General features: G+C 41.0%; 1 protein-coding gene across 2 annotated transcripts; it reads left to right on the forward strand.

Annotated features, from left to right (window-relative positions):
* The first annotated feature begins 1,388 nt into the window (after positions 1–1,388).
* Positions 1,389–11,512, forward strand: dact1 (dishevelled-binding antagonist of beta-catenin 1). 2 transcript variants are annotated; one of them, XM_086003287.1, is made up of 4 exons: positions 1,389–2,828; positions 4,931–5,063; positions 7,426–7,581; positions 9,351–11,512. In XM_086003287.1, the coding sequence occupies exons 1-4, from the start codon at positions 2,457–2,459 to the stop codon at positions 11,237–11,239; spliced, it is 2,550 nt and encodes an 849-aa protein (XP_085859413.1). In that variant the 5' UTR covers positions 1,389–2,456; the 3' UTR covers positions 11,240–11,512. The 2 variants fall into 2 exon arrangements, with proteins under 2 accessions (XP_085859413.1, XP_085859414.1); XM_086003288.1 differs by lacking the exon at positions 1,389–2,828 and adding an exon at positions 3,357–3,996.
* The last annotated feature ends 3,073 nt before the right edge of the window (positions 11,513–14,585 follow it).

The raw sequence follows: 14,585 nt of genomic DNA on the forward strand, positions 1-14,585 counted from the left end.
AGTTTGAACCAACGCAAACCTCCGGATGTCACTTTAAAAAATCAGTGTCTATACTGAATGAGTTAATTTGCAATAGTGCATTGCGCTCCCGGGGGAGGGGAGATGCTCTGGTTGCTCATTGTAGCGAAATTGCCAGTTTTTTTGAATGCTGCATATAACTTTTGGAACAGTTCTCCTCTGAGTGGTGTGTGGCAGGAAACTAAGGCACTTTGGTAGAGAGATGACGTGTAGATAGATAGTTCATATTTCTCCTTTATTAAAGCAGCTGCTAAGATCCTCTTAATGTTGCAAAATCATATTCGAATCGACCCGGATTCAGTTTCAGAAAATCTGTAACTTCAGTTTATCCAATGCCAGTTCTCTGGCAAACCCCATTAAACCCACTTGCAGCCTCCGTTCAGACTGAGTCTCGTTGGTAATGTCTCCATGAAATCGACACAAATGTTTGGATGACGAGTCCATCCAGCAGTTTCATATTTTAATTTATTTTAACAATTTGTTCCCTCCACACACACATTTTCCAGTGTGGATCCTTGGTTACGAGTCTGTGGAAATGCCAACCGCCCGAATAAATGTGGATAAAAAGTTGCTGCTCGTTTTATTTGGTTATAAAAGGAAGCAATAGAAAAGAAAGGAGGTCGCTTTTGACGTTTTTGTATAGCAGGGTGCAGCGAGAAATATCTGAAATAAGGTCAGCCAGGCAACTAAACAATCATAACTGGAAGAAGTCACGTTTCCCATCTATCGACAACTGACCCAGATCATTTCGCCATGATTGCGACCTAATCCCATGAGTGTTGGTAAGGATTTATTGCTGGTTTGAACTGTAAAAGAAAGAATTTACACTTACATAGCGCCTTTCGCAGCCTCAGGACGTCCCAGAGCGCTTTACAGCCAATGAAATACATTTGAAGTGTAGTCACTTGTAATGTAGGATAATGTAAATAGAGATATGAAAATGACAGCTGCTTAGTATTCAGAATAGCAGGTGGCGATGACCCTTATTACAACTATGGTTGGATTATACTGTAATTCATAAACAGACTACAGTACAGTACAAAACAGATATTTTGGAAAATGGGTCGAATGGTTTAAATTTTCACCGCGATGTCACTTTACAAAGGACAGTCTAACTCGAGTTTCCGAGCCAATAACATCCATTCACTACAATTGATTTTAAGAGCTTTCACGTAAATTCACCGATTATTACTTTGGGTAAGGATTTAAATAGGTACAGCCGGCAATGTTATCTAGTGCTAGCTCGATGCTTATCTGTACAGCATGCTTCGTGTCAACTTCAAACAGCTTGACGTTTGGAAAGGGTTAACAGCACAGTTTGACATCGAATTCTCAACTTCTTTATCGGGAACAGTCTGCTGTGAACATCCTGCGCGGCTGTTCATTCTTTCCCTTTGCATCGCCGATGTGTTTTCTTAAAGTGCCCTTTATCAAGATGGCTGGAAATGAACTAAAAATCAAAGCTCGCGCGTTATTTATGATATGCATTCGGGTTGGTCTGATGCCCAGATAAACCAAGCGACTAAGAAAGCAACTGTCCCATACCCCAGGATGACCCAGTATACTAATATTGTTCAAACCACATTACAGGATAATACAGTAAAGGAGTCGCAGACACCAAGAAGTGTTGTTTACAAGACGATCAGTGTTTGGTACAGGACCTATAGTTATGTATCGTGAATTTATTTTGATGAGACTTCGACGTGTGTCTACAAGCCAGCTAATTGATGCTCGCTATTATATGTCTCAAATCAAGTCAATTCAATAAGTATAGGCCACCTGTATAACGCTGCTTTAAACAATCCAGTTTTCGTAAATTGGAATGTTATATTTTGTACGTATATACATTTGTGTTGTGTATTTTACCCAAAGCCGTGTCCAAGTGTAATCATTGGCTGCTACAGACACATTTATAATATGGAAGGTGGACTTTAAATGTGACAGTTCGTGGAAGCTTCATTTTCCCCCCTTTTAATTTGACTGCATTTAAAATGCCAAGAACTTCTTTAAGAAAACGGTATTTTATATGCAATGTTCTGATTTTAAATGTTGACAGTTTTTGGTATTTGTTTTCCAGAAGAGGCGCTGTCCCTTTAACGAAGGTGGCGTCCTGGCGCTGTTTGATGTGGCCGCGCCGCGCGGCTCGGCTCGACTTCATCACATTTTGATTAGTCGATTAGCTCAGTGCCGGGGCGGCGGGACGTAAATTACGGGCTCACGCACCGACGCGCCCGGCTGCCTCTGTATTTGAGTCAAGGGGAGGCGGAGAGTGAAGCTGTCAACGGCCGACGCTGCTGCAGCATTTGGGCAAGAGTGCAGTTCGCAGTCTTCATCTCTCTGGCCCTGATCTGTCATCCCGGCAAAACGGGTTAGAAATAACACTTTTACAAATTGAACAACCAAAAAAGACATTGCGGGAAGTGAGGGTTATTCTTTGAATGTGTTCGTGTAACCCCAGCTTCTATATAGTGCTGCAGCAGACGTGCACTCTATTAACGATGCCTATTAACGGGGCTCGGCATCCGATCAGGCTGGAAGGAGAGATCCGAAGCCGGGAGAAGGCAGAGGCGGAGAGCGATCGCTGCCGGACCCGGGACAGGTTCGAAGCGGCCTTGGCCGGTCTCGGGGAGCTGGATTTCCTGAAGCACAGGCAGGAATACTTGGTTCGGGGTGCAATGGAATTACTGAAAGCTTCGGAACACACTCCTATGCCCAAAGACGAAAAGAGGAAGGGATCTCAAGGGGAACTTTATCTCACCCCTGAGGAAAAGCAATTAGAAGATAACATTCTTATGCTAAGGAAACAATTGGTGAGAAATTAAAACAGACCAATGCTAAATAAATAAATAAGTTGTATTAGTGCAATATTCTTGGTAATTTCAGTAGTAGTGTGACATTTACTGTAACCGTATTTTTCCCCAAAATTTTATGCCCTAAATTTGAATTAACCCTTTTAGGGCCACACTTTGTAACGTGGCTTGTAAAACAGTATTACTAAGAGATTTGTAGGCAACAACGAAATGAGTGTTTTAACTTCTGTAAAGAGGGGAGGGAGGGGGGAGGGGGGGCTTGTCCTATTCAGAAATAGCTGAAATTCTGTCGGCGTAAAAGGTCCTTAATAATTTCCGTATTTGCTTTGAATGACCTTCCTGCCGTTTTAATTGGTGGTGCTATAGGTACAGATGGATTTCACGATCTCATTGAACAAGCGGAGCAGAAAGTGAAGGGATTTGTTGGCAGTTAAAACAACTTTCAGCCCATTGACTTCGGAGATTCAGGAATTCCAGACTCCAGTCAGTGTATGGGGTAAAAGGTGGGGCGAGCTGGATTAACTTGCATTTGTAATGGGTAACAATCGAACGATACGATACTGTATATAAAGCGTAAGATAGGGGGAGCTGGTCGTTAATGGGAAATGCAGCTGCTGCATTTACAGCCTGGAATGAGTTCGATTTGGAGGTCTTTGAATGGCAGAGAGGAAGGAGACGTGACTTTTTAAACAAAAAAAATGCAGTAAATTAACTTCCTGCTAACGAAATAACACCAAAAATACTAATCTCTTCAGAGGAGGTCCAGCTGCATGTTTTAAAACCCTTGGTCGGTTACAATAGACAGAGCGGCTGAAATTAACTTTACAAGCAAACCGCGGCTCTCCTGCAGAGCTGGGGGATGGAACCTGTTTATATTAACTGATGATCAGCTGACTGAAATCAAGCAGGCTGGGCGCTTTTCTGTCCAGTGTTTCTGCACCAAGTCTCGAACAATAGATCTGCTCTATAACGCGACAACGCGGAGTCATTGATCACACTCGTCCTCAAATTACCATTTCAGTGGCGGCCGTTGATAAAAATCGAAATGTTACCGAGAGTTTTTGAGACTGCTGTTTTAGGGTCGTTAATCTGCAAAGGAGATTTCGATCTTTTAAAGCAAAACGGAATGACCCGCTTTCTCACCTTGGGCAATGGCTCAATTTTTCCTGTAAGGTTGTATTCCAGCCCATCGGCGCGCGTTTAGATAAAGTGTCCCGTTAACGCTTTTTAAAGTGGGCTTAATTCGATCATATTTAATACCAGAGACAAACGCTCAGAAATTAACTGCGAGTCAATTGCCAAGGTTGAGTCCCGAGCTCATCAATCACATTGAACTTTCTGTCACGCCAGATCCACAAGGGATCGAGTTCATTAGGGAGCGGAGCTGAGCATAGGCTTTGCTCGTTAAAAAATACCTTTTTAATAAAAGCCCATATTGATATTGCCTCTGGAATATCTGCATAATAAAGCTCTGTTTAAAACCCGGGAACAGTCACCGTTACCCATTACCTCCAATAATCGTGTAGATAAATCACTCACCGAGGTGGCAAACTGCCAAAAATGAAACGCGTTCCCTTCCAAAGAATTTCAACTCGTGTTTTTGAATCAAATAGCCTTAAGAGTATTTTCATTTTTGTTCAGTGGCTGTTTTATTACAGGAATAATTTTGACTGTATTTAAAAATTCTCCGGTGGGACTTGCAACAACATTAATACATTTTTCAAAATATCATTAAGCAGCTTTTTATTTATTCAGCCTGCAGTTTAATAGCGAAAATATATTGCAGCGGCAATAAACATGATTTAACCAAAAATGAACTCGTTCATAATTGAAACTCCTGTTAAATCAGCACTGAATTCCAGCACTGAATTCTTTGTCATTCTGCAGGAACCGCACTTGTGGTTTCATGATGTGACTGGAATGGTGGAAGATCAAACGCAGGCTAATTCAGCACAGTGAAGGAACAGAATCAATAGCATTTCTTATAAATTCTCTGAATAATGTGGGAAGACTGAACTTTCCCGCGGGTCCGAAAGAGAATGCAGTCTGACTGCAGCGAGTCCTGCAATTGATTAAAATGTGTTGCTCTTCAATCTTTTCAGAACTGTTTGAGGAGGAGAGATGCTGGCCTCATAAATCAGCTCCAGGAGCTGGATCGACAGATCAGTGACCTTCAGTTGGATGTGGAAAAGGCTCCAAATGACAACCTTGAAACAGACAGCCGACCCAGCTCAGGTCAGCCTGCTTATGGCAGACATCTAGATGTACACTTTAAAGGACGATTGATGTGAATAGGAACAGTAAATGCTGGCTAAACCCTTGGAATACTAAATGTCCTTTGCAGTTCTCAAATCTGTTTTCTACTAAAGATCATGTTGCTCCAGAATCGGGCGACAGAATTATATACTTAGCAGTATTCTCTGAATAAAGTGAGACATTTTGTATTGCCATTTTATTCTTCTCTGTGCACACATACTTCAAAGGGTTAAAACTTGATGAGTTAATATCCTGCATAAGACCATCATTAGACAATATAGAGAGGTAGTTGTTCTACAATTAATTTTTAGCTAAACCATTTTGTATTGTCCAAATGATACTATATTTGTAATCTTTATAAATTGGCATAGATTTTCATAAAGAAAGAACATGCACTTCTCGAACACCTTTCACAGTATCAGGATGTCCCACAGACAGTGAATTACTCTTGTGGTGTAGTGACTATTATATAGGCAAATGTGGCACAGCAAGATCCCACAAACAGCAGTGAGATAAATGACCAGTGAATCTGTTTTGGTGGAGTTGGTGGAGGGGTAAATGTTGACCAGGACACTGAGAGAATGCCCTGCTCTTCTTCAAATAGTGTCATGGGATCTTTTACATCCACCCAAGAAGGTAGATGGGGCCTCTGTTTAACATCTCATCTGAAAGACAGCACTTCTAACAGTGCAGCACTCCCACAGTACTGCACTGAAGTGCCAGCCTAGATTATGTGCTCAAGTCCTGGCATGGGGCTTGAACCCATGAACTTCTGACTCAGAGGCTTCCCTAAATTACATTTTCTCCTTTCCTCCCTCCAGTTTTCAGTGTATTTCACTTTTTTTTTAAAGTGCTACTTTTGAGTTTCCCAATGGCTTAGTAGGTAAGTGCACTGTCCCATTTGTTAGTAACCCACCCAGAGCTTCACATCTAGAAAGTCCCTCATTTGATCCCTGGTTTGTGTTCATTACAACAACTCCTGGTGAAGATTAGTTAAAGATGCTACAGTTGGTGACATCAAACCTTCAGTGGGAAAAATTTGGCCAGCTTTCCCAGTCCTGATCACTATCATGCTGACAAGTATACACCTATTGATGTCAAGTGAGGACAGGACAAGGCTTGGTTGTCGTGCTTCTATGTTCAGATAGCCTGTTGACACTTAACTGTCAAGGCTCACACATGAAGAATAGCCACTTGGTTGAGACACCAGTGGCCTGCCATTACCCCATGGAACTGTATCCCATCAAGACTCGGTGCCTTCAGGAGAGGAGGAAAGAAAATCAGGGAAGGTTGTTGAAATCCAATAATAGATGGAAAAGCACTAGGCAGATTTACATAATGAATTATGGTGCAAATGATCAGATATATATACTTTTGAATATATTTAGCTTGCTTTATAAACCTCCTTTGACTATTTTATTTGTTCAAAGTGCAGCAAATTGAGCAATATGTAGTTACTTAAGGAAAACGTGAGTGTTTTGAAAGCTGCAAAGAGTTTTGCATACACATGGGATATCGACCAGTAATCATTCTGGTTGGTAAGAAGGCGTTCTACAAATATAGCAAAGTGTAACCTTGTAGCTCTTCTTTCTTTGCCATATTCAGTATTCTCATAGTTAACTGTGATAAACTATACTGTAGAACCATAGAAGCTTACGGCACAGAAGGAGGCCATTTGGCCTATCGTGTCGCTAGAGCCACACAAAAATAATCGCATTGCCCTGCTCTCGCCCTGTATCTTCCTCTGCTTCAGTATTTATTTTGTATTCTCTTAAAAGATGCAATGGTCTCTGCCTTGACTACTCGCTGTGGCAAAGCATTCCATGTCCTAACTTCCTGTTAAGAAATTTCTCTAACTTCTCTTCTCTCTCTCTTCGTGATCACTTTAAATTAATGACCTCTCGTCATTGATTCCCCAACCAGAGGAAATAGACTTTGCCTAGTCACCCGTTATAATTTAAAAAACCTCTATTAAAACTCCTTTTAGCCTCCTCTGTTCGAGTGGAAATATCTCAAGTCTATTATACTTCCAACCCAAATTGAAAAAAATTAAAATTCATGTTTCCAGAAATACATGTTCAGCTTTAACTGAAACAAACCTAAAAGTTGATTACCATTTTGAAGCCAGCTTTTTTTTATTAGCAAATACAATACCCTAATATGGCCCTGGAATGCGATCATCATTCTTAGTGTTATTTCTCCAAAAATAAATCCTATATGGAGTTTTATTCAAATGTTAGTTTTCTGTATGTCGGTGAGGTTATTAAAAATCTCGTGACTTTAATAAATATTTCAGTGAACTTGTATATTGAAAATTTCAACCTACTTTCTGGTTTAACAGGTTTTTATGAATTGAGCGATGGAGCATCTGGGTCACTTTCGAACTCCTCTAATTCTGTTTTCAGTGAATGTTTATCCAGTTGTCACTCCAGCACCTGCTTCTGTGGCCCATTGGATGCATCACTGAGCATCACAGATGGACGACCAAAGTCAGCAGGTAAGAGGCACATGAAGAGTTCAAGCTAAACTAATGAGACTAATATGATTGAAAATCTGTCACTGATCTTATAATCTGACTTGATAGAACTGAAATGGAGCTGAATGTGTCTTTGCTAATGTGATGATCTCCTCCTTGTTACAACATATGCTGACCAGCAGCTCATTGCCCATCGCTCATTTTGCAAAGAGCTAATCTCATTAACCACTTTCTAACAGTTGGATGAATTCATATTTTTCAAGGTATAATATTACACAGATTTGTGTTGGGGGGGGGGGAAATTATGATCTCTTTTTTTACTCCCATCAACCAATTGCACATTAATGACTACAAATATCCAGATACCACCTCTTTAAATGAACACTTGAGATTTATATACCCTGACAGATCAACAGTTGAACACTTGACTGCCAAGCGGGACAGGTGGCTTTGTCTAACTTGTCCACTTGAATCCTGCCTTTGGGTGGACAAGTCTTGGAGAAGCTTATACTCAAACTGTTTTAACCTTTTTTGATTGGAAGAGTCTGTTGCTCGGTGGATGTGCAAAGGTAAAACAATCCCCACAATTAATTCTATTTCAGGATAAACAATGATTTGGAATTAAATGGCATAAATGTGTTTAGAACAAAATTCTTTCTAGCCATCCAGAAGACCTCGGTCACTGAAAGACCACACCGATTATCCTTTAATGTGCAATTATAATATGATGCCTAAATGTACTGAGACATCCTGTACATGTATAGATGCAGAAACTATGTGTAAAATTCAAACTGCTGTTCAAAACCTTCAAATGAATAATTAAAACTCAAGTTTCTTGCAATACTCCAGAACAACAGCACAAGAGGGCAAATAATACTTCATTGAGTTTTTTCATATTTTGGGAATAGTTTTTTATAAAAATTGTCAAAATATAACTGATCATTTAAAAATCTTTATATCTCCTAAAATGGATACTTTATCATGTCATTCAGTAGGAGATTGAGTTGAGGCCTTTGAATCCTAGTCTGTAGATAGTTCTTAGACTGATGATACTTTGTACAGTCATTCTTAAGCAATGTGAACATGCAGGATAAAGAAGATATTTTTCATTTTAAAAATGGTTCTAAGCTTAGTTAGAAAATCTCTCTGTGGTGTAATAAGCTCTACAGTACCAAAACACAGTTCAATCCCTGGTCTTTGATGAGCTGATCAGGTGAAGACATGATCAAGCTCCGCTGTGATTCTCTCCATATTTGAATAGCTTACTACCACTCACTGTCTAGCCTACCACATGAAAAAGGGGCACTTCAGTGAGGTACCAGAAGGCTATTGGCATCACGGAGCCATTACGAACACTGTCAAGAGAAAAGATGGAAAAATTGGAGCAAATTTTAAAAGAAACTGCTTTAAATATTTTGTCGCCTGTGGCAACTGGTTTCACAACAGCGAAAGCAGCTGCACTCTCATTTTATTAATGTATTCAGTATTGGTCTTTGTGCTTTAAACTGAAGAATCTGTATGTTCTTTGTTTTTTGCTTTAAAAACAGCAGCATTCTATAATCTATTTACCAGATTTCTATTCACTGAATCTAACCCAGTATATATTAGAATAAATCTAACATCTCCATTATGTCGGAAAGGAAGTGGTGACTTCTAGTAAAAATGGAACACTTGCTTCTGGGCAGATTCTTTAATACCAGCCAACCTATTTGTAAAAGGAGTGTGACTTGCAAGTACATTGATTGAATTAAATTGAGTGAGAATTCTGACTGCAATTTTCTTATTTACAGAGGAATTCATTGGCTGGAGGGATTATGGAGAGGGATTGCTTGATTACAAGTATACAGGTGTTGTTCGGCGTTCCTTCTCTGCACCATATTCTAGTTCGATTGATGTTGTTGCTGACATCCATCCCAAGTATCAGTGTGACTTGGTTTCCAAGAATGGCAATGATGTGTATCGATACCCAAGCCCTCTACATGCAGTTGCAGTCCAGAGTCCAATGTTTTTTCATCCTGCAGCTGGAAGTGTTAAAGAGGAGGAGAAGCCCCAGTATGGTGTAGATGGCTTGTCAGTGGCACCTCAGTTGGAGCTTGTAAAAATGGAGTCTGCTGATCCAGCCCCCCAGAGCAGTTCCTGCCCAGCTGTACACCCTTCAACAATGAAAAGACTGGATAATTACATATTTGGCCTTATTCAGAAGAAAATCCAGCCAGTAAGGTCAAATAAGCCAAGGACCAGCCTGAATACAGATCCACTGAAGGGAATCTTGAGGCAGAGTAGTATCTGTGTCAGACAAACTACATGTATCTTGCCATGTAATACTGAATTGAAAGTGTCCAGAAATGTCTATACACAATCTCCTGCATCCAACGGCACTGAAAGCGGTGTAGCATCCCCACAAAGGCAACTTCTGAGCAATGAGAATACACAAGACAACAAAAATGCACAAGTATCTAAAATGGAATCAACAAATAACCGAATAACTGTTCTTCAGAATAGTATTAATGAATTGCAGACCAGTAGCCTTTCCAAGAAGAAGGCCAATGTAATGAAAAATGGACCACCTAAATGCACTGTGGCTGTAGATTATCAAGAAGGGAATGGTGAATGCGGCACTTGTGCACCAAAAGATAATTTGTATCAGTACGTGACAGTATATGAAGAGAAGAATGTTGTTCAACCTCCTAAAGTTTTGTCTCCTAAAAGACCAACAAGGCCACCTCCAACTTCTCTTTCTGTGGAAGAGAGACCACCACTAGATCTGAGGAGTGAAGGATCCTCAGTGCAGAGCTTAGAGGATAGTGGGCAGTTAGTGAATGCCCAGTTCATTCCAGCACAGCAGCAAATGATAAAATCTCGTAAAGGTACCAAAAATATAAAGATCGGCAAAGTTAAGAGCTCTACATTGAAGCCCAGGCCACACTGTGACATAGCTCCGGGACCAAATGTTCAAACCTTAAAACAAAAATCCAAAGCAGCTCCAAAAAAATGTCACTTTTCTGATGATGTTGACCATGTAAAGCGAAATGTAAGGAGGCCGACCCCCAGAGCAAAGAAGGCCTTCCACACCATATCTGAGAACAGCATCCTGGGTAGACCGGCTGGGACTAAATCTACTAAATGCAGTGGGCAAGGAAGGGAAGCTGTTCTGGTCAAGCCCAGATACAAACAAAGAGTTGATTACCGAAAGTGGAGATCCACTGTTGAGGTTTCTCACGAAGAGGCAATGAGACGATTTAGAAGACGCAACAGGAGAGAAGCACTCGGTCATGTGCCTGGTGTGTACATGCAGCCCAATCTGCAGAACAGTGGTGTTTGTGCCTTCAGAGGAAGTGATTCAGAATATTCAGCTGAGTGCGAATCTTTATTCCATTCCACTGTGGCAGACACTAGTGAGGATGAGCAGAGCAATTACACCACCAATTGCTTTGGAGACAGTGAGTCTAGTTTGAGTGAGGTAGATTTTGTAGGGGAAACTACTTCTTCTAGTGACTCCGATGAAAGTGGTGCACTAGTCTGGCCTCAGTTTGCCCAGTCTCGACCTGTGCAACCATCTACTGCCGAACTAAAGAAGCCTCCGCCAAAGGCCTTTGTCAAAATCAAAGCATCACACAATCTAAAGAAAAAGATTCTACGTTTCAGATCTGGTTCACTGAAACTAATGACAACCGTATAAGAGAAAATCTGACATTATTTGTATGAAAATGAAGGTGACATAGGTTCTTATTTTGAATTGTATATTCTACAATGGGTATTTTAAAAGAAAGATTCACTTTTCTTGTTGGAGCTAAGCATGTAATAAGTTTTTAACTATCAGTATTCTATGTGCATGACTATCTTATTGTTTCAATATTGGTGCCAAATTGTACACTGCTAACTGTATATAGTACTTGTACATTAATACAATTTGTTTTATGCTTTAATAAATTGTCTACCTTGAATCTTTAAACTGTTTTGAAATCTGGCTTCACTTTTTCCTTTACATCATGACTCTAGAGTATTGTAGCTTATAATACAGTGCTATATGGAAAAGTAGCATAATGAGGTGGTTCAAGTTGATAATTAAAATGTATCCTTAACACAGCTTATTTAAATTGTAAATAATGACTCTGAGAGCTAAAATTGTTCTTGCCTCGCGTAATGCAAGGCAGAGCAGATAGATATCCATAATTGGTCTCACTGGTAGCAGTGCATCAAGTAAAGAAATAATCAAAGAATGTTATAGCACAGAAACAGGACATTTGTCCCATCAAGTTTGCACTGAATTATTTCCCCCCACATAAACCACCTAGTCTAATCCCATTGTCCTGCTAGAGAATCACAGAATATTACAATAATACAAGAAGGATCTACATTCTCGCCCCATCTGAGGAGGATACCAGGTGTTTTGTGGTATTCAATATACATACCTGACCTTGCAGCAAAATTAATACTGAAAATATCATCACAAATAGCCTATTTTCTTTAGGGCTGTGTTTCACTTTTTTATATTTTAAAAATGCCTCTGTTAAGTGCACCATCAAATGTGGAGTTGAGCTATACAAACTAGAAACTCCCAGGCTAAGTCACTAGTTTGGGCTGATCTCAGCCAGAGTGCAATAGGGATACAATTAGCTTCAGTGCCCCAGTGTGCTAGGGTGGGGTAAAATCGGCAAGGGTTCCCACTCTTGATCACTAACCAGTTTCTCCTGCTGGCTGTGAAGCCAATCATGGATTAATGGCAGAGTACCACTCACTAGACTTGGACAAGAAGAATTCCCACTTGGGTGAGATACTGGAGACAGCTGATGTCTATGGAACTGCACTGTAGGATGAGTAAGTGTCTTCAGGAGAGGAGGGGAAAAATGGAAATAAAAAAAAATCTTTGAATAAGAACCTGCCATCTTTGTTACCAAGTTTGTTAGCCAGTTTCTTAATATAAGGATGGGTAATACATTTGTTATGGAATTGTGTTACTAATTTAGATTTGAGCGCATAATCCAGGCTGACACTTCAGTGGAGCACTGAGGGGGTGCTGCACTATCTTTCGGATGAGACATTAAACTGAGGTCCAGTCTACCCTCTGAAGTGGATGTAAAAGATCCAATGGCACTATTTGAAGACGACCAGGGATGTTCTCCCTGGTTTCCTGGTCACTATTTATCCCACAACCAACATCCGTAAAAACAGATTATCTGGTCATTATCTCACTGCTGTTTGTGGGAGTTTGCTGTGTGCAAATTGGCTGCTATTACAACAGTGCCTACACTGTACATACAAAGGTACTTAATTGGCTGTAAAGCGGTTTAGGATGTTCTGAGGTCATGAAAGTCCTTTTATAAATGCAAGTCCTTTCCTTTTCCTTTGATTTAGTCTATCTGCAAAAATGTTTATAGCTGAGTTCAAAATTAATCTTAGAGATACTGTCTCATGAGCATAAGAAATAGGAGCAGGAGAAGGCTATACATCCCCTTAAGCCTGCGTCGCCATTTAGTAAGATCTTGGCTGACTTTCGACCTCAACTCCCCTTTCCTGCCCTATCCTCATATCCCTTGATTCCCTTATGTTCAACATGATTGACAATCTTTCCTACATTGGGAGGGAACAAGAATTTGGCATCATTTTTATCACATTGACATTATGTACAAGTAATGCAATGTGTTTTGATACCATTTACATTATTGCATCATATTTGCCAAACATTTTATCAGTTACAATCTTTTTCATGTCAAGCTGTGATATTGCACACAAAGGGGCTGGATTATTCTCTGTGATCCTACCTGAAGTGGGATGGAATAGCAGTAGAGAATAAGGCAAAATCAGGTGGTGAGGCCTAATGCCACCTTACCGCCTCAACTTCAGTTTTCTTCCCTCTGTCCCTGCGAGGACTGCTGCTGGCAATGCTTTCCCCACCAGCCATGTGCAAATGCTGGCGGGGAGCGTGAGAGGGGTTGGGTGGGTGGTGGGGGAGTCAAGCCAGAGACCCCTGCCCATTTCCCTCCAGTCCACCCATTACTACTGCTTTCCGGGTCTACCATATGGAAGGGGCGATAGCCTTTAGGTAATGTCTGTAATGGCTCTAAACGTGCACCTGCATCTTTCTCTGATTTCTCTCCTATCTCCCCTCATGTCCTCGCCAAGCTCATCTTGTCCATGAGACCCATCCCCTGCTCTCACAACGCTATTCCCCCTAAACTGATGACCACCCAACTTTCCTTCCTGACTTCCATGCTAGCTGACGGTAAATGGTTCCATCTCCTCAGGTACTGTCCCGCTCCTTTTCAAATCTACCATCATCACTCCTTCCTCAAAAAAACACGCTTGATCCCTTTACCCTTGCAAACTACTACCCATCTCCAGCCTCCCTTTCCACTCCAAACTCCTCGAATGTATTGCCACCTCCCAAATCATTCCCGCAACTCCATGTTTGAACCTCTCCAATCAGGCTTCTGCCCCGCCAAAGCACTGAAATGGCCCTTATCAAAGTCACAAATGACATCTGCTGTGATTGTGGTGCATGTGGTTCATGCTTCTTGCCCTGTCTGCAGCCTTTGACACGGTTGACCACACCATCCTCCTCCAATGCCTCTTCTCCGTTGTCCAGCTGAGTGGACTGCCTTCATCTGGTTCTACTCTTATCTATCGAGTTATAGGCAGAGAATCTTCTGCAATGGCTTCTCTTCCCGTCCCTGCACCGTTACCTCTGGAGTCCCTCATTGTAAGCTGACGACACCTAACTCTACCTCACCATCACTGCTCTTGACACTTCCATTGTCTCCTTCAGTAATTTATATAGGGTAAAGTTTCCAGGAAGTGTGAGTGGACATTGATTTTTAAGACATTTTATATGTATCATAGTTCACTAACAATTTCTAGGTACAGCTAATCATCAACTATACAAAGTAGTGTGAATGTAGCTCAGCATATGCATTAGAAAGCACTTTGAGATGGTTACATAGAAACATAGAAGATAGGAGCAGGAGTCGGCCATTCGGCCCCTCGAGCCTGCTCCGCCATTCAATGAGATCATGGCTGATCATCCA

This window comes from Somniosus microcephalus, chromosome 12, assembly GCF_052327205.1.
Source record: "Somniosus microcephalus isolate GS21.2 chromosome 12, FLI_Smic_1.0, whole genome shotgun sequence".
Lineage (NCBI taxonomy): Eukaryota > Metazoa > Chordata > Chondrichthyes > Squaliformes > Somniosidae > Somniosus > Somniosus microcephalus.

Coding starts and splice junctions, on each gene's coding strand:
- dact1 (XM_086003287.1), top strand. CDS start 2,457: ATGTGTTCGTGTAACCCCAGCTTCTATATAGTGCTGCAGCAGACGTGC. Junction 2,829..4,930: donor TTATGCTAAGGAAACAATTG/GTGAGAAATTAA, acceptor CAATCTTTTCAG/AACTGTTTGAGGAGGAGAGA. Junction 5,064..7,425: donor AGACAGCCGACCCAGCTCAG/GTCAGCCTGCTT, acceptor CTGGTTTAACAG/GTTTTTATGAATTGAGCGAT.